The sequence below is a fragment of the Hemibagrus wyckioides genome, linkage group LG13 (genome assembly GCF_019097595.1).
Source record: "Hemibagrus wyckioides isolate EC202008001 linkage group LG13, SWU_Hwy_1.0, whole genome shotgun sequence".
Classification (NCBI taxonomy): domain Eukaryota; kingdom Metazoa; phylum Chordata; class Actinopteri; order Siluriformes; family Bagridae; genus Hemibagrus; species Hemibagrus wyckioides.
This window is the reverse complement of record NC_080722.1, coordinates 2248699-2271978: the sequence shown is the minus strand read 5'-3', so window position 1 is coordinate 2271978 and position 23280 is coordinate 2248699. Positions and strand designations below refer to the sequence as shown.

At 41.8% G+C, this 23280-nt stretch overlaps 1 protein-coding gene across 1 annotated transcript; it reads right to left on the bottom strand.

Moving 5' to 3' along the window:
- Window positions 1-2159: 2159 nt before the first annotated feature.
- LOC131363191 (G-protein coupled receptor 26-like) lies at window positions 2160-20866 on the bottom strand. Its single transcript, XM_058405504.1, has 3 exons — window positions 19309-20866; window positions 17515-17628; window positions 2160-9667 (listed from the first exon to the last, which is right to left on the bottom strand). Exons 1-3 carry the CDS (start codon window positions 19989-19991, stop codon window positions 9403-9405), a joined length of 1062 nt encoding a protein of 353 aa, XP_058261487.1. The 5' UTR covers window positions 19992-20866; the 3' UTR covers window positions 2160-9402.
- Between the last annotated feature and the right edge of the window lie 2414 nt (window positions 20867-23280).

The following is a 23280-nucleotide window of genomic DNA, read 5'->3' as shown; positions in this document are numbered from 1 at the left end:
CATCACTCTGTATAACGATGTTGAGCAGAAAAGCATCTTAGAATGCACAAAATATCAAAACAGGAGCAGAAGACCACGTCAGGTTCCTCTCCTGTCAGAGAAGAACATGAATCTGATGCTATCCTGAGCACAGAGTCATCCATAACTAAACAGATGAAGATGAAGATGAACAGATGAAGATCTTCAGCTGTCCAGTGTGGGTGAGTCTGTACTCAGCCTCTGGTTCCTGTTCTTGCCTGCAGGAGAGGAACCTGATGTGGTCTTCAGCTGTTGCATCTCATTCACCTGAAGGTTTGATGTGTCGTGCATTCTGAGATGCTTTTCTGCTCACCACAGTTATAAAGAGTGTTCATTTGAGATTCTATAGACATCAGAGCAGTCTGATCAGTCTCTTCTGATCTCTCTCATCAACAAGGTGCTTCAGGCTGCAGATCTTTACAGGATGCTTGTTGTTTTCCGCACCAGTCCGGAGATCATCAACTTCTGAAAAAGCTCACAGAGATCAGACTTTCTTGATTCTGATGTTTGATGTGAACATTATCTGAAGTACTTGACCTGCATGTGTATGAGTTTGAGTTTGTTTCGTGCTGCTGCTACATGATGGCTGAGTAGAGAACTGCACTGGTGGACAGGTGTTCCTAATAAAGTGGACTGTACTTATAAGAAAGCACACTGTGTTCTGTCATCTTGAACCCCTCTGAACTGGTTCTTCATGTGAAGTCTGCTGTTTGAGATCACACCATTTGCAGCTGCAGCTCCTGCTGACTGTTTCATTACAGATAAGCTGGAGTGTGAAGAACACACACACACACGTACACACACACATACATACACACACACACACACACACACACACACACACTGCCCTCGGAGTGCTGCGCTGCTCGCACATGCCCATGGTCCAGAACTTGCACAGTAACGAAGGCTGTGTCCCAAATCTACAACACACGTCTGTCTGGACTGCATGTTCCCTTAACTCAAAATCAAACCAACTCCTGAAAGGGTTCCTGAGATCCGAACTGCTTCGGTCAAGTCACCACTGGACATCTAGTTCTAAATCCCTGTCCCAAATCTCACTCTTGTGCACTATTCTACCCGTGTGGAGTGTAAATAGTGTGTGTGGTGTGTTCACACTAGAAGAAGAACCCGGATGGTTCACTTATATAAGTGTGGAACGTTGGACGCTTCAGGCACTCCAACGCTCTCTGCTTAGCTTACGTAGCACAAAAGTGGCGGAGCTCCCAGGCATTGACGCTGGATGAGAAAACGTTCCAAGATGACCGACGATACTCTGACGGATGAGACGTCTCGCAAAGCTCTCTGAAGATAGCACTGGTGTCTACTTCCTGTTAGCGAATAAACCTTCATAACGTTCATACCCTAGATGCTAGAGTGCAGTGTGTAAGTGTGTAGTGTGTCATTTGGGACATGGCTAAACGTTCCTGTTTTCTCAAAATCACTTCTGTGTTCGTTCACTGTTCTCATGCTACACAGTGTAGCTATCAGTGTGTGTGTCTGTGTGTGTATGGATAATCCACGATGTTGAGCTCATTAATGTACTAACGTACATTAATTTAGCAGAGTAAATTAAAACGTTTTAACATTCTCTCAGCTCTTCAGCCCTTTAACCCTGTAGGTTTGTAAATATTACAAACATTCTGTTGTCGATATTTTTTTAAGGAACTGTGAAGCAATAACTGAGTATCACTGAGCTGTTTCCAAACAAGAAATGTCTGTTTTTTGTCATCTGACCTTTTAAATAACTCGCATTGCTAAAGGAATGCTAACGTGCCTTTTAGCATCTGGGACGCAGCACCGTTGCTGCTTGGGTAATTAGCATGGATTAGAATAAATTAGCATTGTCAGATGGTTCTACACTTGAAGTAGATGTTTTGTGGTGGAAAATTCAGAGGTATGCACATCCTCTAGACAAATCACAGGCTAGCTAACAGGTTAATTAGCGCTCTGAGAGATTAGCGCCATGCTGTACTGTACGGTACACACTGTTAATCATCCTGGCTAAAGCCGGCCGCGTTACGCAGAGCCTTCATTGATAAAGCGCTGTGTTAAATGATGGTAGCTGATGGTGTTCCATAGCACCCTGATGCATAATGGGTAATAAAAGGACGAATAAAAGTGGTTTAAATTTTAATACCAGCTTTATTTCATGTACTTTAAAGTCAAAATACAGACATTTCTCTTCATCTACTTATTTACAGGACTATAAAAAAAAATAACCCACTTTATCACATCTTCTAAAACATTTCTTAGGAATTTCATAGGAATTGATTACACAAAAATATTGTTTATTGTCCATTTTTTTCTGGATTTTCTAAAACTAAACACACACACACACACACGGTCTGCTTTAGTTTCACTGAGTAACAGCACACGATCCTTGCTCGGCTAGTGCTAGTGTCTATTCTGTGCAAAAGAGCCGATGAAGGGATGGGAGAAGAAACGGGCGGAGCTGGGGGCGTGGTCATGTTCAGGGTGTGGGGGAATAGTGTCAGGAGAAGTGAAAAGTCTCAGGTGGAAGTGAGTCTCAAATATCAGGAACTGGAAAGAATCAGACTCATAAATAAATAAATAAACTGAAGACGTTAAAATAAATAACAATAATAAAGTGTTGTTTGTGTGTGTATGGATGTGTGTATATGTATGTGTGTGTGTGTGTGTGTGTGTGTGTATGAGTATGGTGAATGTCCTGACAGTATATGAGTGTAACTTTTCTGGCCACAAGCTTCAGAATGGTGAGCACTGCGCTCTGATTGGCTGTCAGCACTTCCTGAAGCTGTCCACTCTTCATCTCGAGGAACAGTGGAGATTTTATTTTTATTCTAAACTGATGGTGCGATTAGAAGAGTCGTGATCACCATGTTAAGGGGAAACGTATAAAAACAGGAAGAGGGTAGCTCTGAAAAAAACTCCATCAGATCTGAACAGCTGCCATGTTCACTAGAGTGTTTATTCTACACTGAGTCACAGGACATCTGGGGGACAACTCGTTACAGGACACACACACACACACATATATAAATATATATATATATATATATACACACATACATACACACACTTACATATACACACACACACATGTGCACACATTCCCACATTAACACACGCACATAACATATACACACTCACTCACAGCCTCACACATATACATAAAAACAAATACACACACACATGCTCACACACACACCGACGCGGACACGCGCTCACACACACATACATGCGCACACACACACATATGTATATATATATATATATATATATATATATATATATATATATATATACACACATCTACACTCATACACACTCAAATGCGCTCACAGATACACATAAACACATAGGCACACTCACTCACACATACACAAACATACATAACCATATATACACACAAACACACACACACACACAGATCAGCTACAGCACGTCTGTGGACTAAAGGAGGAAACCAGAGAAAACAGAGCAAACCCGGAAGCACAGGGAGAACATGTAAAAACACACACACACAGGGCAGAGGCAGGAATGGAACCCCCTGCAGGTGTGAGGTTAATAATCTACAGTGCCTCTGTAATTTATAAAGTTCTTCATCATTTTCCCGGTGTTAATTATTAGGCATTAATTAAATATTCAGGTAATCAGGTGGAGTCTCCGGTCAGAATTCCGATAAACCCGGAGATCGGAGCGTCAGAGGAAGTGGCGGTGCTGCTCACTGGATTTCAGATTCACAGCACAGCTCTGTTATTAAATTCCACTCGTGCTGTGACACACGACACACGCTCACTGACCCCAAGTGACCTCTCCAGACCAGCAGCTACTCATCTAATTGAAATTTACTGTTCCTCAGAGAGCCGTGTGTGTGTGTATGTGTGTATATGGTTATGTATATGTGTGTGAGTATAAGTGAGTGTAGGTGTGTGTCTATGTATGTATGCGTGTGCGTGTGTGTATGCGTGTGTGTGTGTGTGTGTGTATGCGTGTGTGTATGCGTGCGTGTGCGTGTTTAAACAGATTTTCTGGTGGTGACGAGAGAAAAATCCCATCAACGCACTATAATGTGATGGACTGCTAATTTGAAAAGCTGCGCTAGCTAGCTGCATTAGCGGGTTAACGCCACCAATATGTCAGATTAGCAAAAACCCTGAATGCTAATATTCCCGAATAGGCTTCCTGCAGTGGGATTTCATCAAATAAACTCATCCCCTACTGTCTAATATCCCCTACTGTCTAATATCCGGGGTTCAGTCCGACGAGCAAGGAACTTCTAAATTAGCCGTTTCCATGGTAACAAGTATCCATGACTTTGTATGAAGTTGTATGTAAATGATGTCATCCTTATGGTTTTCCGCATTTCTACTGCAGGAAACTAATCAGGAACTCCTGCTCTCTGACTCCGCCTCCAGGGTCGAGTGTGTTCCTCTTGTTAAAAATCCTCTTGTGCTAGGAGTAGACGGTGTGTGTGTGTGTGTGTGTGTGTGTGTGTATGTGTTTGTGTGTATGTGGCATGGTGCACACTGATACACACTTCAGACCGGAGAAAGGAACGCCGCGTGGGCAAGTGGAAGCGATTAGCAGATAGCACAGCTGATAGCATGCTAATGAGCTCACGCTAGCATCCAGGTAGATCCCAATCAGGAGAACTGCCTTCATCATCATCATCATCATCATTTCATGTATTTTATAATAAAATGTCTAACACTCGTCTTCTTGATTGTTATATCGTATAAAGTGATTCTCATTTTTTTATATATATATACACTACCAGTCAAAAGTTTGGACACACCTTTTAATTCAGTGTTTTTTGTTTAGGGATTTATTTTCTACATTCTCGAACAATACTGGAGATTTCAGAACTATGAAATAACACACATGGACTTCAGTAATCCATATGTAATGACAACAAAAACCAGTCAGTTGTTATTTTAAGACACGAAGGTCAGGTGTTCTGGAATAGTTCTTGCAAGAACAGTATTGTCAAGTGCATTTGCAAAACCCATCAAGCACCATGATGAAACTGGCTCACATGAAGACCATCCCAGTAAAGCAACACCAAAACTGACCTCTGCTGCAGAGGAGAAGTTCATTTAGTGACCAGCCTCAGAAATCACCAATTAACAGCACCTCAGATTAGAGGCGTTATGAAGGCTTTACAGAGCATCAGTAGCAGACATATCTCAATATCAACTGTTCAAAGGACATTATTGCGGATTTCGGCCGCCTTCAGCATTGTTTTACAATGTAGAAAGAAATAAACATCAGGAAAGACCATGGAATTAGAAGGTGTGTCCAAACTTTTGACTGGTAGTGTATATTAATAAACACACACTTATCCCCAGGTCCTGGAGTCACATTCATGGGCTGGAGGAGTTAATGGTTTAAAAAATAATATAGAGAAATAAAAAAGGGAATGAAAGAAGAAATAAAAAACAAAATGGCCAACATATGAAACGATGTGGACGAAACAAACCAAATTAGCTGCTACAAAAGACTTCACACACACACACACACACACAGATCTCATGAATTCATTTCCATCCTACTTCTAGATTTTCCAGAACTTCAGAATGTTAATCTGTATGTTTTGCCGCTCTTCTGTAGATGAAGTGTAACATTTAAAGTGCTCAGGAAATTTCCTTTTGAAACAGGAAGTCAGCTTAGCCAGCTCAGTAGCATGGCAGCATGTTTTATTATACCACTAGCATGTGCGCTGCAGCTTGCTAGCTACTAACTACACAATAAAACACTCTGTTACAGGAAAACAATCCAACCTCTGCTACTACGATGGTGATGATTTGCCTGTAACGGCACGTCCCCGAGGGATCCATTTCTAATCACTGCTAATTTGAAGAAAAAGAAAATCGACGACAAGTGACGCTTTTTATCCGTTGAGTCACATCTTATATTCTACCACAAAACAAGTTCCTGTTCTCACTTTCGCTACAGCAGCTAGAAACGTCTCTGTTCTGAAAGGTCCAGCTTCAGCTCTGACACTGGAGACTCCTTCCAGAAATACTCAATAAACATAAGAGAAGAAGAGAAGAGAAACTTCACAATATCAACAATTACACCTTTTTTTTGAAACATGGAAGTCCGTGTGAATGAGCCGTTTGGTTACTATAGAAACGATAAGGCGTCAGAAATGAAAGCTGCTATCGGCGGTTAATGGATAATCAATACTTTCTGACCAATCAGAGTGGAGGACTCGCCAGCGCTGTGGTGTTCTTTCGAGTGATAGCGTTTTGATTTCACGAGATGTTGAGATATATTTTCCTTTTTCTAACAAATTCATCGTTCTTTACTGGCTATAAACTGATCTAGGTGCGCGTCGAGGTAGTTGGTTGCTAGGTCATAATCGTTTCAAAAGATAAGAAAACGGATTCATGCGGAATTTCACGCCACCTAATAAAACAAGCTACGAATACTTTTAAGTTTATTCCCAAAACACACTTTCTCCAACCATCACAAATAAACACGATCCACAGCTGGAGTCTGGTGTTAGCTGTTAGCCATGATGCTAGCTGATCTCGATCTCAATCCAATCACGCTGGAGGAAAAAGGCACTAAATACCCAGCGGAGGCGATTTGTCCTTTCGCTTGTCCTGGAGCAGGGAAACTCTGTCAATTAATCCGACAGTCGGAGAAGCCAGGAGGGAGCGTCGTCTTCTCTCTCTCTCTCTCTCTCTCTCTCTCTTTCTTTCCCCTCTCTTTCTTTCTCTCTCTCAGCTGCCAGCCACGGACTAATTGGTTTCTGAGAGAGTCGGCTGGAGCATGTGGGGGAAACGACAAAGGTTTCAAGAGAGACAGTGGCGTTCATGGATGAGAGGATTCTGCTTGAAGCCCACGACGATTTCCCCGACGCTCGCCGGTTCCCGCTCCGCAGCACGGTCCAGTGTGTCTCCGATTGTCCCGAGTCAGTAGATAAGACTCTATCCTCAGGGTCTTGTTGTTCAAATGAACAGGAATGAAATGAAAAGGTTTTCTCTGTACATGTCACAGACGATAGCAGCACTAGACTCCTGTCTAAGGAGCACAGGTTGAGCTAGATATCAGTGCTACATTTCAGGGTTAGTCGTCCGTCTTGTTTGTGCGCTTCTACTGAAAATGGCGTTGTCTCACAAGGTCCTGTAGCCACGCCCAAATCTGAGCTTCCAAAGATCATGTCTTTTAAAATCCTTTTATCAGCATCTGAAACAAAAATATACCGAAATATATATCTATAAATCCTGTCGTGACATTGACACCTCGCACCTTCTGCTCCACCATGATTCTGGAAGTCTAATCAAGCAGGAGAAATCAGTAGGCAAGTCCGAACAGATGTTCTCCAGCATGTTCCTGTAGAAACACCTTCAGAGCTTTCCAGAAATCTCAAGAATAAATGAAATCTCTGGAACTCGGTCAAAACTTCCAGACAATCCCAATTCCAGACACTCTTGAGAAGATTCTACTGTGGACAACATAACTCTATAGAACTGTGTAAACTCCAGAATTCTCTTGAATTACATATCTTTTTTTTTCAGATCATTTCAGATGGATGGAATTCTATAAAACCCAGCACAATCTTCTAGAGAATCAAATCATTCATCCTAGAGAAACTATACAGCTTTATACAATGTTCCACTCTCCAGAACTCTCTAGAATTCTTCATTCTAGGCATTCTAGAATTTGGCAAATCTGAAACTGGCAAAACCTTAAACAGAACTCTCTAGAATATTCTGTCCTGGACAACATAACTTTATAACGTGTTCCACTCTGTAGAACTCTCTAGAAATCTGCATTCCACAAAGTTGGGGAGGAAGAAATCTTTTGAATCCTTTAATTTTTACTAGGAAGTGTTCTCTAGAATATTCTACTCTATACATCTCTACAAATTTCTCTAGAATTCTCCAGAATTTCCAGGCAATTGGGCAGACTGGAATTCTTTTCGCATTTTAGATGGATGGAACCCTCTGAAACTGGTAAAACCTTCAATTTTAGAAGATAGATCTCTCTAGAATATTCTGTTCTGGACAATGTAACTTTATAATGTGCTCCATGCTCTAGAACTTTCTAGAAATCTACATTCCATGTAGCTGGGAGAAAAAAATCTTTTTTCAAACTGCAAACTTTGCAATTTTAACATGGTACTCTGTGGAAGAGGTTCACGCTAGAGAAGTAAACTCTAGAATATTCTACTGTAGTCAGTGACTTCAGATTTCTCCGTAATTTTACAGACGTTCCAGGCATTAGAGTGTTCTGGAATTCCTTTTCATATTTCAGATGGATGAAACTCTCTGAAACTGTAAAACCTTAAGCAGAACTCTCTATACAGTTATTTTGTCCAGTACAGAATATTTTGTAGAGTTCTGTTTAAGGTTTTACAGTTCTGTTCCAGGCATTCAAGTGTTCTAAATTCTTTTTTTGCAATATACATGAATAGAACTTTGTAAAACCTTCAATTTTAGAGAACTAAAGTCTCTAAAACATTCTGCTGTGAACACCATAACTGTAAAATCATCCCCTCTCCATAATGCCATGGAATGCTCTAGAATTGTTCTGGAAGTCCACATTGTAGGCTATTGGGCTCTCTAAAGTGTGCGGAAGGTTTCACTCCACTCTAGAATATTCTGCTGTGAACAGTATAACTCTATACAACAGTCCACTTGCATGAATTGTAAGGAACTCTCTAGAACCCTCTTGTGTTCAACCTTCTTGGTGAACTGGGCTTTCTTCTAGAATCTTTGTATTTTAGCTTAATGGTACTCTTAGAAGCCTTGTAAAATCAGAGAACCTAAGGATTCCTATAATACTCTCTTTTTTTTTTAAATACTGGAAAGTGAGCTTTCTAGAATCCACCAAGATTCTGTAAAACCATTTAGAACATCATCATCCTCCAGGATGGAACTCTTTCCGACCTTTCAGCCCAGAGGATGGACCAATGTATAAAATTCCAAAATCTTCCATTTCAGAGAAGCAAAGGACCTATTCTCAAGGATCTACTGCTCTAAGGAATAAAAATGTTCAGTTCTTTTAAAGTCTTTAAAATGGAATGATGTAGTGAATGTAGAGACTAAAATTCTCTGGAATTTCTCTGGAAATCAGTAAAATCCTGGAGAATCTCTAAAGAAAATACTCTGAAACCTCCATAGCAGTATGGGGAACTCTTCAGGATGTCTTGAAAATGCAGTGCTCTTGGAGTTCTTAACCCAGGACTCTCCAGAACTCTCCAGAAACCTGAATTCTCCAAAACATTTCTGTTCAAAAAACTCATTGCAGCTTTTCCAATTTGAATCATCCCTTCTAAAGGACAACTAGTTCAGGAAATTCCAGTGAATGCTTTTGGTAGGATCCGAGAGTTGAAAGGAATCTTCATGTTTCTTGTGTGTAGAAGCCTCATCCTCATCACCTTTCTTATGCTGTGCATTCCTTCAGTGTTCCTGGCAGCTCCATGGCCTGAACGACAGTGTTGGGACCGTTCGCTCGGCGCCATTCGTCTGCCGAGTTCATAGATCTGCGTTTTAGGATCCGGTTGATGATGTCAGTGCAGGCTTTGCGGTACTGGTGCCGGAGCAGGGAGTAGACGAAGGGGTCACATGCTGCTTTACTGTAGGCCAGACACTTACACAGCACCCCCCAGTGCTGGTTTATAGGAACTGCAGGCCAAAGCTCCAGAAGCCTATGACAGACAAAAACAGGGAGATTTTAGCATTAAAATCAGCAGATTCCTGATAGGTTTAATGAAATTCTGTCATTTCTATTACTCATAATTTTTTTCAGCTGGTGCTCATCTGCTCCTACGCTGCATACTTCAGCGTTTCTCCTACCAGAACTCATCTTCTTATTAACAAACCCTCCCTGTGAGCAGGCAAACACTAGTACATGCAGTACAGGAGGAAGGAAAGATTTGAAAAACACTGGCCATTTTAGGTTCCACATCAGAACTAACAAGACAAGAATGATCCAGTGGGCGGTGGGCATGTCTTTGAGTGGGACAGAGGGGCATAATTGTTAGGGGTGTCAAAATTAATGGACAAGCCTTTATATAAACCCTTCAAAACAACCTGTACCATTGCATTTAAACCTGTCTCCTTGGAAACACTGCCTGTACCTTGACCATTTTTATAGTGCTCCATGTCATGAATCTACACAAAATACCCCCATGAAGATACCTCAATATGTTGTTGTTGTTCTTTTGGCTGCTCCCTCCCTATTCGGGGTCGACACAGCAGATCATTTGGTCCGCATGTTTCGATTTTTTGGCACAGGTTTTACGCTGGATGTCCTTCCTGATGCAACCCTCCCATTTTAGCCAGGCTTGGGACCGGTACTGAGAGTTAACTCTTCAGTGGCCGGATTAGCTCCCTGCCTGGGAATCGAATCAGGGCCACAGCAATGAAAGCCTGGGTTCCTGCCGCTGGACCACCAGGAGGCCCATGAGGATACCTCAATATAATTTACTAAATTATTTATGAATGAGTAACATAAATGTTTTCGAAGTTTGCCCTTTGTTGTGTAAGTTCAGAGGTCTTATAATCAGCTCAGTGGAACATCTGGTGTTCCATTTGAATTTGGTGACATGAATCCATCATGAAATCAACAGAATATGTTAATTCGAGGAAATCTGTGAGCAGGTAACAAGGGGATTAGTCAGAGAAGCAACAAAAAGGCTGAACATTAAGTTGTATTTATTTGTCCCATATACATTACTGCACAGTCAAATTCTTTCTTCACATATCCAATCCTTGAGAGTTGGGGTCAGAGTGCAGGGTCAGCCATGATACAGCGCCCCTGGAGCAGTGAGGGTTGGGGGCCTTGTGCAATGTGGCAGCTTGGCAGTGCTGGGGCTTGAACCTCCATCTTCCGGTCAAAGAAACAGAGCCTTAACCACTTGATCTACCACTGTTACTACCTCCACCATGCTTCACTGCAGAGACGTGTTCTCAGGGTGATAGTGGTGTTTGGTTTCTACCCAGATGTAGAAAAAGTTCAGCAAATTTCTAGAGAAGCAATTTTTTTGTCTGAAAATCCTTCTGAGGGAGCAAAGTGCACCCGCTTTACCCCACACCCTGTCACGGATTACTTTACTTCAGCATCACGTCACATTCTGCCTGTTTTTGGAAATAGGACATTGTTCAGGAACACAGTGTGTGTAAATATTTTTTGATTTCCCCCCAGTGTACGTCCTTAATTCCCCATTTCTTTGTTTCTCGTTTTAGTTGTCCTAGTTGCCTGTCTTCTGTTAGTTGATGATGGATCTGCCTGTGAGGACCGTGTCTCCTGGTGATATGACCATGATGACTGGAAATGCTTGAATAAACAGACTTTACAGCAATTACAGCACATCCTCTGATTCTGTAGTGTATCCTGATATTTAATGAATAAACCACAGCGGTATCACAAGGCTACCTCCAAGCTAGAGCTACGGACTGAATCCTAGGAATTAGATTTAAGCGGAAAAAAAAACCCACAGAGAAGATAAAATTGCATTCTCTCTCCTCACTCTCTCTCTCTCTCTCTCTCTCTCTCTCTCTCTTTCTCTTCTGTTTCCACTTATTAGAGTCACTTCCACTCGTTGTAACCACTTCGTCATTTTAGCTTTCCGAAGAGAAACTGAGAGACTGATCCGAGAGTCTGAACTCTTACAGTGACTCGTCTGGGTGAAGGCAATGCCTTGAGGTTTGGATGCAATCCAATTAAATTCCCTGTCATGTTTCCCGGTTGTGTTTTTTCCAGAGCAACTTATATTTTATCTCATTTTATACAACCTCACAATCAGTTGTATAACCCTTAAGAAGAAGCCTTTAATACACATCCATCACACATAGTTTTCTTCACATATCCCAGCTGAGCAAGTTGGGGTCAGAGCACAAAGGCAGCTATGATACAGCACCCCTACAGCAGAAACGGCCCTGCTCAATTGCCCAACAGTGGATCTTAGTGGTGCTGGGGCTCATACCCAGGTCCACCAATCAACAACCCAGTACCTTAACCACTTGAACCACCTAAACACTTAGCTACAACTTCTCCATATTGTTGCCAGGTCTATTTATAATCCTGATCATATTTAACATTCATTTCATCTCACTGGACGTCCTACATCTTTATTTTCTTCTAATCTTTTGGGCATCTTTGCTTTTTTTGCTTTTTTAAATCCATTCCCAGAGTAAAAATAGATTTAAAAAAATAAATAAATATGCAAATGTGTGTGTGGCAGTCTGGGGAAAACCCTTCGGTCAAAAACGTGACTATATATAGATCAGAACACTCTTTTGCGTGGCAGACATTTTGACAGCTGAGTTGTTTGTTCTCCATGTGGCACCACGTTCATCAGATATCGCACTCACGCTTGTGAGGATTTAGACATGTTTATTCAAGCTGTTCTTTATTAAAACTAGCTCCTTATACAACGTGATCTCTGCAGCTAGACACCTGACCAAAAACCTGTACACATTATTTCTGTGAAATACACTCTGAATACATATGATGTTTCATGTTTTCCTTCATTCAGCCACATCAGCATCCAATGGACCTTCACACACATTGGACCTACAGCTACAGCGGCTATAGATCGCTAAAATATATATATTTTTTAAAGTGCTATAGTTAGAGGTTCTAATAAAAAGAAAGAATTTTTATATTTTCTTATTTGTAAATGCCTCATATTATGCACTCTGTCATAGGGCTGTAATTCAGAGCAGACACACACACACACACACACATACACACACACACACACACACATACACACACACACATACACACACACATACACACACACATATACACACACACACACACACACATATACACACACACACATACACACACACACACACACATACACACACACACACACACACACACACATATACACACACACACACATACACACACACACACACACACACATACACACACACACACACACATACACATACACACACACACACATACACACACACACACATACACACACAAATACACACACACACACACATACACACACACATACACACACATACACATATACACACACACACATACACACACACACACACAGACACAGTTGAGGATGTTGAGAACACACATCTTTACTGTAAGACAGCCGCTGGCATTTATAAAATCTGCTCCTCATTATTTTATTAAAATCCTGAGCATCGAGTCTCTTCTCTGGAAATCTAATTAATGGCAACACACTCGCTGAACCATCAGAGACTGCTACACACACACACACACGAGCTTGCTCTAATTACAATACAGACATCCATCATATCATCTAAGGAAGACTGGGAGTTGGATAAAGAGAGCAAAGCTGTTAGCGCATTAGCATATCGCACACAGCAGTGCTGATGTATATCACAAACACAGTGAGGATGTGAGAAGTTCAGCCTCGGCACCGTGAACCTCCTTCTGCTTACTCATCCCTCAAATACAGATACACGCTCAGAATACCGACATCTCTGAATCCTGCATGGACTTCTTATAAATGATTTAATCCTTTAAACCTTTTAAACTATTTAATAGTACAGCCGGTGATCATGGCTAGGAGTTTTGGGACTCGTTTGATTGGGAAATCTCCAATGGATCACAGATGTAACTCCCACTGGACATTAGATTTGTATGAAACTAAACTGGTTTTCTGATTTGAAATAAAGTGAGTCTTACTAAGTTAGCATCTACTTAACCAATATATACCAAACGAAATGCATACCATTTAAAAAAACAAAACATTTTAATCTGGTACACTAGCAAACAGCATATATTTTGCTGCTTAGTTTTATAGAGACCAGTAAAACCAGTACAGTGGAACCTTGGCATAGGAATTTAACTGTCTCTGGAGGCGAGTTTTTAAGAAACGAATTTTCCCATAAATAATAATTAAAATGTAGATAATCCGTTCCAGCTCCCAAAAATATTCCCAATACAGAGTGTATGTAAACTGTATGGCTGCTTACAAAGAACTGACCCAAGCCAAGCATTCCATGTCAAGGCTCCTCACAGGAAGTCGTGCCACCAAGCTTGGGCTAAAAATAGAACGGACCGCCCACACCACCAATCTGTCAACAAAAAAACACCCAGAAAATCCCCTAGCTTTTGAAGGCATGCTGAAGGCAACATTAGTATCGTGGGTCGACTCTTTCCAAACAGCTTTCACTGACTGAAAAAAATTTGTAAAAACAAGTTTTAAACGGCTTCCAGACGTACGCACAACTTAGCCGGAGTTCGGTTCGGTTCATTCATATGCTGTCGCTTTTCTGATATTTTCAGGACAGAGTTGTTTACACTTCACAGGTTTTGTTGTCAAGGGGGTGAAAATGGAGAGCTGGTGAGGGTTAGGGCTGCTGAGAACTGGTACTTGGTTCATAGATCGTAATATATAACTGGATAAAATCTGGGTCGATGACCAGAAGATCAGGATTCAAGCTCCAGCTCTGCCAAGCTGCCACCACTGGGCCCTTGCACAAGGCCCCCAACCCACCCTGCTCCAAGGGCTGTATCATGGCCGACCCTGCGCTTTGACCCCAACCTCCAAGGATGGGATATGTGAAGAAAGAATTTCACTGTGCACTAATGTAAATGTGATAAATAAAGACAATTTAACTGTATAAATGTACCATTTAAAAAAAAAGAATGAAAAGAAAGAATTAAAATCATTTAAAAAATCATCTTGGTGTGCTAGAACACACTAGAAGTTGTTATTATAGCCACTTTTTATTCCTTAATTAGCATATATTTAATCATACTGCTTCAAAACTCTAAATACTCACACCACATGACAAGATGTCAGCTTCGACTTCCTGTTTAAACCTGGTTTGACCCCACAGTCATTTCCCCTCAAACTCAAGCTAGATGTTGATTAGAGCCCAGAGTAGAAATAATATGAAATTAAAGCTCATTGTGTTTAGCAGCCTCATTATAAATAATACATCAGCACTGATTTACCTCCTACTGTCTTCATTTCTGCCTCACAGGAACATTAAGAATATTGTTATTACGCTGGTACTGGTGATTGCAGGAGTCACTGTGCCTTATGAACGTAGTGATTGACAGCACAAGGTGGGGAAAAAAAGTCATATCTCCTTGGCTGACTTCCACAAAGCCGGTAACGCATGCGCATTCGCTCCGTGAGCCAACGGCAATTAGCCTTTTGTGCACTTTAATTGAATCGCCTTTTATGTTTCCTGAAATGACAGTGTGATTAGTAATGGAAGGGAACAGTCAGGTTAGAAAGGAGCTAGAAGAATTAAATCCAGGGTATAAAAATGAACAAAAAAGATTCTGCCATCTCTATTTTTCTTCTGTTTCTTACAGAGTCACGTTTCTGACTGATGGAATCTTCAGATAATCACCAGGCCGAGAAAACGAATCACCTCCTAAAAAATATTCCCACGCTTATTTATTTCCCCCTTTAATAACGACATACGTTTAATTATCCATTTAATAAACCTTTCTGATTAATGCTGATTTAATATCACAGGCTCAAGATCAGGCTGAGGTTAAGATCAGAGGAGTGAAGAGATAGATAGATAGATAGATAGATAGATAGATAGATAGATAGATAGATAGATAGATAGATAGATAGATAGATAGATAGATAGATAGATAGATAGATAGATAGATAGATAGATAGACTGAGACAGGTAGATAGATAGATTGATAGACAGAGCTACGGACAGAGAGACAGAGAGACAGATAGACAGACAGACAGACAGATAGATAGATAGATAGATAGATAGATAGATAGATAGATAGATAGACAGACAGACAGACAGACAGACAGACAGATAGATAGATAGATAGATAGATAGATAGATAGATAGATAGATAGATAGATAGATAGATAGATAGATAGACAGGTAGATGGATGGATAGACAGATAGACAGACACTTTATTCATCCCGATGGGAAATTTACATAAGGAGAAAAAAAAATAATGTGAGTAGAATATATCAAAACTGCAGACACTGTAAATGCAGGAGCAGCGTCAGATCCTCTATCACAAGGTCAGCTTGTGTGTGTGTGTGTGTGTGTGTGTGTGTGTGTGCGTGCGTGTGTGTGTGCGTGCGTGTGTGTGTGTGTGTGTGTGTAAGCAGTTCATTGGACCGTTCCCCTGGGACTGGGGCTGTAGGAAGCAGTAAAACACCTCTGATAAACACTTATCTGTGACCTTGTGGCTTTTCAGTGACACGCTTTCTTAACCATATCGAGCCTTCTTGTTTTTTTTTCCTGCACAGATTACCCCTGACGCTGATTAGATTCAGGATTAATGGGTGTTCTGCATTAAGAGCCAATTTTTGTGCTTAGTGAAGTACAGAGATCTGGACACGTCTCTGGTACGAGGTGATTGTCAGTAATGCAACACACCAAAAAACCTTCACGATATCTTTATAGTGGGCTTTTTTCCTAATCCTAAAGACTGTGCCTCTATAGGAGACGTATCTGGGTGTCGAGACTGCCTGAATAATCTTTATTTAAAACAGAATTAAATCCCAGTTCTAATTCTAGTTCCCTTTTCTCAGAATGCAGTGATTCACTTCAGCGAGCACTGAGCACTGAGACCCTCCCGAATCTAATACACACCCCCTTCCTTCATTTTTAAAGCTTGTTCTCACTGACGCTGCTCTGATGTGTCCTTCAGGTTCTCTATTAAAGATAATACCTTAACGACACACTTAACAGCAAACCACACACCGACACACTGACTGATTAACACCACAGTAACCCGGTTACACACACACACACTTTAGTTTAATTCATCATTAGTTTGGTCCTCATCTCATCCTCCTAGTTATTCTAGTAATTCTAGGAAAGCTCGTGGAAGCTGGTCAGAAGCTCATGGAGAGTGTGACTGACGCTCCTAGGAGCTCCATTAAGACTCTGAGGTGAAGAATGTGAACGCTTTTGATACACATTATTATTTAGACGCAGATGTTAAACAAATGGACGAGAACCGAGATTTCACGGTTCAGTTATCGGTGAAGGATTCATGGATTTGTCAAAATGGACTGAAATAAAGCAAGCGTTCTGATTGGTTGCTCACCAAACAGCGTCCTTCAGACAGGAACGTCAGTGTCAATAAATAAATAAATACAGCAGCTCTTCTAATTCATCAGCTTTATCCTAGGGTGAAACCTTTCAATTCTAGTGGGTGTGGTCTCTTCCTGGTAGACTCCGCCCCCATCCACAGTGTATATCCTTTCACTACACTTTTCTTCATTAGATATTTTATATAGTTATGGGTTGTTTTTTTTTGTTTTGTTTTGTTTTGACAGAATTGACATGATGAGGCATAGTGAAGATCCTGAACCGAACCAAACCATCCCTGAACCGTTTGTCAGTGTGTGTGTCTCAGAAAATGCTGGAAAGATGTAGAAAAATCTAGACTATATATATGTACATATATTTTTTGGTTCCTGTATAAAATGGATCATTATTCGAGACAATAATCAGTGTCATTTTTAGATTCATGTATTTTACAGATATTAGTGCACTCTTTAATGAGTGTGTGTGTGTGTGTCTTACCTTGTGATTACATAGGGTGCGAAGCAAAGCACAAAAGTGCCAATGAATGTGCTGATCTTTCTGGCTGCTCGCTGCCGTCGCCTCCTCTGTTCCTCCAGGCATCGCTGTCGAACGCTGCAACACCAGACAAGTGTTAGTGTGTGTGTGTGTGTGTTTGTGTGTGTGTGTGTGTGTGTGGTGGCGATCAGGGTGTATTGTGCTCTGGGGTTTTCTTTAGGTAAGGTTACGTGTAAAATATGATTCATACATCCCCTGAAATTTAAAAGAAGCGTATACATGTTAATATTAATGAGAGAGATATTAATCAATATGTTCAAGCCTCTTAGTCGGAGTTGGTGATGCTGAAATCTATCATATCATATTGTTTTTGCATGAATGACCAGACGAGACGAATGTACAGTAGGGATTTTAAACCAAGCTGCAAACTGTGCATGAGGAGGAACTTCAATACGAGTAACCTGGTGAAGCATCTTCCTGGTGTTTAAACAGTGTGATGAATAGAGAGCATGGATACCTGAGAGTAAAGAGCATGGACCTTAAAAAAATCAGCGTGAGGTGCTGTGAAATGCGAGTGTGAAACCTAAAGAGTGACGCGAGCATGCAGAGAAAAACGTACCATGCGAGCACTTCACTTCAGCGAGCACTGAGCACCAAGACGTTCCCCAGTCTAATACACATCATCATCAATCCCTGAGCTCACTGATGCTGCTCTGCTGTGTCCATCAGCTTCTCTGTTAAAAATGAACGCTTAACAACACACTGACTGATTAATCCCACAGCAAATCGTGTCCTCACTTCAGTATCGACCAGCAGACAAAAACATGTCCGAGTGAAAAAGGTCTCCGAGTGTCCGTGTTCGTCGTTAAACCGTCTCGGCCGTGAAGCTTTCCGACAGGTTTATGCAGTATTGCTGCCTTAAATAAATAATAGATATGTTGGACTCCGGCATTCTGGAAGCAGAGATGCTTTTTAAAGCCTGTGTGCTGGAGGTGAAAGCGTGAAGGCTGATATTGTGTGCAGCTCTTCTCCTTTCCCCTCAGGTCTCTGACCTCATCAAGAAAAGCCATTTTAACGGGTCCTCAAATGCCGGCCATGAAAAAGTGCTCTGGAGTGAGATATGGGTGAACAGATGCTGCACTCTTTCACTGCTCCAGATAAACATCTAAACAACCCTTTTATACTCGTTCTATGATTACAGAGATTTGTGTTTGTTTTGCTGGATATGGAAATGAGGAGTCTGTCCATCCAGGCATCCATCCATTTTCACTAGCGCTTATCCTACACAGAGTCGTCTAGAGTTGGAGGACTGGAGGAACCTGGAGTAAATCTCTGAGCTCAAAGGCAGTGAGACATCTTACACACAATTCAGAGACGTCACTCAGACTACTACACATGTCTTTGAACTGGAGGAAGAAACCCTAGAACATGGAGAAAACCCCAGAAGAACTCCACCCACATAAAACAGGAGCAGGAATCTAACCCCACTCCCCAAACCCCTCTCTAGTGTTTTAATTCACTTCATCACTTTAAGCACAATCACGCTGTCCAGTGTAAACCTCACATAAAAGTCACATGTAATGTTTCACATATATTTATAAGTAGTGTATGACTTTTTTTTCCACTCAATTTGTTTATTTTAATAAATTGTGCATGTTGTGGATTTTACTGTACAGTAAGTTCACACATTTTCCAAGATCTTCCACTACACTGCTGGAATAAAACGGGTTCATGGGAGGGTTCATGGATGTTAATGTAGTTTTAACATTTTGGCAGCGATGTGCGCGTGCCCCTTACCTGGGGTGAATGTCCACGAGCAGCACGAGGGTCTGCATGGTGATCACGTCAATGCGCTTGCAGTGGAAGCGCGCGACTCGGAGTACTTTGAGGTAGGCGACGCACAGCACCACGAGCGACAGCAGGAAAGTGAGCGCGTGGAAGGCCACCGTGAACCCGGCGAACGGTACGCTGGAGGAGGAGGAGGAGGAGGAGGAGGAGGCGGCACGCAGCGTGCACGACGCGTAGAGGCTGTGGTAGCCGAGCCAGGAGAGGCACGCTGCGGCCGCCGCGAAGCACGCGGAGTGCGCCCACGCGTAGGCGAGCGCCAGCGCAGCGTCCCGGTGGCGCATCCTGGAGCGGTAGCTGAGCGGGAAGACCACCGCCATCCAGCCGTCCACGCTGAGAGCGGCCACGGTGAGCATGGCGTTGGCGCTCAGAAAAGTCTCGAGGAAGGCGGCGGCGCGACACAGCCCGTTGCCTCCCGGTTGCGCGTGGCCTGCGAGCGCCAGCAGCGTTAGAGGCATGTTGGTGACGGTGAGCAGCAGGTTGCACGTGGCCAGGTTGAGCGTGAAAAGGCCCGCCGCGCGTTTCCTGATCTCGGGGCTGCACGCGAAGCAGATCAGCACGAGCGCGTTGGACAGCAACGAAACCGCGAGGACAGCGAGCACCGCGATGCACGCGAGCACGTCTGCCAAGTGCATGGCGCCGCTCACAAGTCAGAAGTGCAGGGGATGCTTTTCACTGCGGTGATGGCATGTTTTAACTGGCACGAGACTGGCATCACAGTGCTCAGTGATCTCATCACGCATCGTAGCTGGCATCCTGCATGTTGTTGGATTGCGTGTCACAGAACGGCATCAAACTCTTCACTGTAAAATGCAGACCTCTCACAATGGCGTCACGCTGTGCATTACAGAATGGCATGCAACTTTTCACTGCACAGTGGCATCACCCGGGATGACGTCACACTGCTCGTTAAAAAGCAACTTTACACTCTTCACTCCCGAGTCTAGGCATCATGCAGGATGGCATCAATCACACACTCCTTTTCACCCAGACTTCATGGCAGTGGCAGCACGCTCTTCTTCATCACGCTTTTCACGCGCTTCCACGGCATGATGATGGGTTTAGGTTTAAGCTCAAAGGAAGTCATGACGCTGTCTTCACCACGCGCGTGCATCTGCGGAGCATCTCTTCTTTTCTCTTCCTCTCCATCAACTTATCCATCATAAAGACTTATACACTTAGAAGGCTTTGTATTTACTCCATCATGCTTCTTTTTTTCGTTTATAAAGAGTTCCCCGTGCATGTACTCGTCCGTCACGTGAATCTACAAGCCTGGGCACTTTTCTTTCATTTACCACCGGTCAGTGATGCGCGTGCGGTTTGTAGCAAAATATTCCCAAATGTTGGTCAGACATCAGTTTAAATCCGCAGTCCAGTCGGTTTCTTTTTGGAGATGAATAAATGCCTGTGATTTTTCCTCCTCACGTGTATCTGCGTTGTTCCGGCGATCTTCGCGTGTGGAGGAGATGAAGCGCGAGCGCACAGAGCTCACTGATGCACGCGCTCAAACACTCCCGTTAGTGATGATGGGGGAATCGTAAAAGAATCGGTTCTTTTCTTTTGTGAACGACTCCTTTAGAAGAGTCAATCGTTTTAACCTCAACCGAATCGTACGTTTGTGTTATTATTATTATTATTATTATTGAAAATATTGTAGTTTTTTAAGATTTCTTGTTTTATTATAATAAAAGTCTACATATAAACACGCGACATCAAGGGGGCAATTGTTTGTTTGTTTTGTTTGTTTAAGCTTTTGTCGCATTTCTAACACTAAATTAGTTTTATTTTTACAAAATAACATAAAATAACACAAATACACACAAATGCATTAACATTAAATGTCATATGTGATAAGTCTGGAAAAATATGTTGTTAATAAATAAAACCAAGCGTGAAAATAAATGAATCGTTTAAACAAAGGAATCAAATGTGAATCAGGTGAATCATGAAGCGATGTGTGAAAAGAATCGCGCGTGAAAGTAAATGAATCACTTGTTGTTGTTTTAATGAATAAATAAAAAAACATCACGTGTGGAAATAAATGAATCATTAAAACACTGCATAATACATATAATGCAAAATAAACGAATCCTGTGAACAAACAAAGATCACAAATGAATCATTTGCAAAAATGAATCAGAATCATAATGAACTGTGAAAGCGGTAGATGTGGAAATAAACATCATGCTATAAATAAAGGTTATAAATAATATTTTTTAAAAACGTGTATAATATACATTTCTATAGATAACATTGATGCTATGGAATCAGGTGGAAATGAAATTCACGGCTTCTCTGTAAAGTATAGAAATGTCCTGAATCTTCCTGCAGACAATGACGCCATGTTTCCTTCTCTAAACATCTTTTAACCCGAGCTCGTATCTGCTACAGACCCAGGCTTCAGTGAAAAATCAGCTTTAAAAAGCACTTCACATTAATAGCTAAACGAAAATAACAGGCGGTGGGATTGTTGTTGAATTTCTTCCAGCGTCCCCTGCCAGGACCACTTGGCTCTGCTCTGTGAGAAAAAGACACTCGACACCACAAAGACACGAGGGCAGGACACACGAGCACACACACAAATAAACACAACTGTACAAAACCAGCATTATGCTACACAACACTTTTAACAATACTCACCTTTTTATGTTTTAATATTCTACACGTTTACAGTAGTCACGTGACTCCAGTACTCCATTACTGCTACATAAAAGCAACGATATATTGCCTCACTAGCTTTACTCAAAGTGATCAGTCTTATTTGTAAGGATTTTATCCAAACAACACTCACCTTCAGACCCTATAATTAAAACAATAAATGTTTATTTGCTGTCGTTTTTATGTTCACCAATTAACAAAGCTCTATAGCAACCGAAACTAGCATGTAACCTGCATTAGTTACATTGCCAAAAGTATTGGGACACCCCTCCATCATTGAGTTCAGGTGTTGTTTTTCAGGGGTTGGACTCGGCCCCTTAGTTCCAGTGAAAGGAACTCTTAATGCTTCGGCTTCATACCAAGACATTTTGGACAATTTCATGCTCTTTGTGGGAACAGTTTGGGTCCGACCCCTTCCTGTTCCAACATGACTACACACCAGTGACCAAAGCAAGGTCCATAAAGACATGGATGAGTGAGTTTGGTGTGGAGGAACTTGACTGTGTCCTGACCTCAACCCCATAGAACACCTTTGGGATGAATTAGAGTGGAGACTGTGAGCCAGACCTTCTCGTCCAACATCAGTGCCTGACCTCACAAATGCGCTTCTAGAGGAACGGTCAAAAATTCCCATAAACACATTCATAAACCTTGTGAACAGCCTTCCCAGAAGAGTTGAAGCTGTTCTAGCTGCAAAGGGCAGGACAACTCCATATTACATTCATGTGCATGTAAAGGCAGACGTCCCAGTTTTGGCCTGGCTCGCAGTCTCCACTCTAATTCATCCCAAAGGTGTTCTATGGGGTTGAGGTCAGGACTCTGTGCAGGCCAGTCAAGTTCCTCCACACCAAACTCACTCATCCATGTCTTTATGGACCTTGCTTTGGTCACTGGTGTGCAGTCATGTTGGAACAGGAAGGGGTCATCCCCAAACTGTTCCCACAAAGAGCATGAAATTGTCCAAAATGTCTTGGTATGAAGCTGAAGCATTAAGAGTTCCTTTCACTGGAACTAAGGGGTCGAGCCCAACCCCTGAAACACAACACCTGAACTCAATGATTTTAAGTGGTGTCCCAATACTTTTGACAATATAGTGTACATTAGCTAGATTTGAATGACTTTAGATGATCCACAAACAAAAAATGTGACTATGTTGTGGAACATCCATGAAGCAAATTAGTTCCTGTTCTTACTCACGTTATAGTTACCACAAGGTTTACTAAGAAACTATGAAGCAAAGTGTGAACTGTCATCAAGTTACAAAGC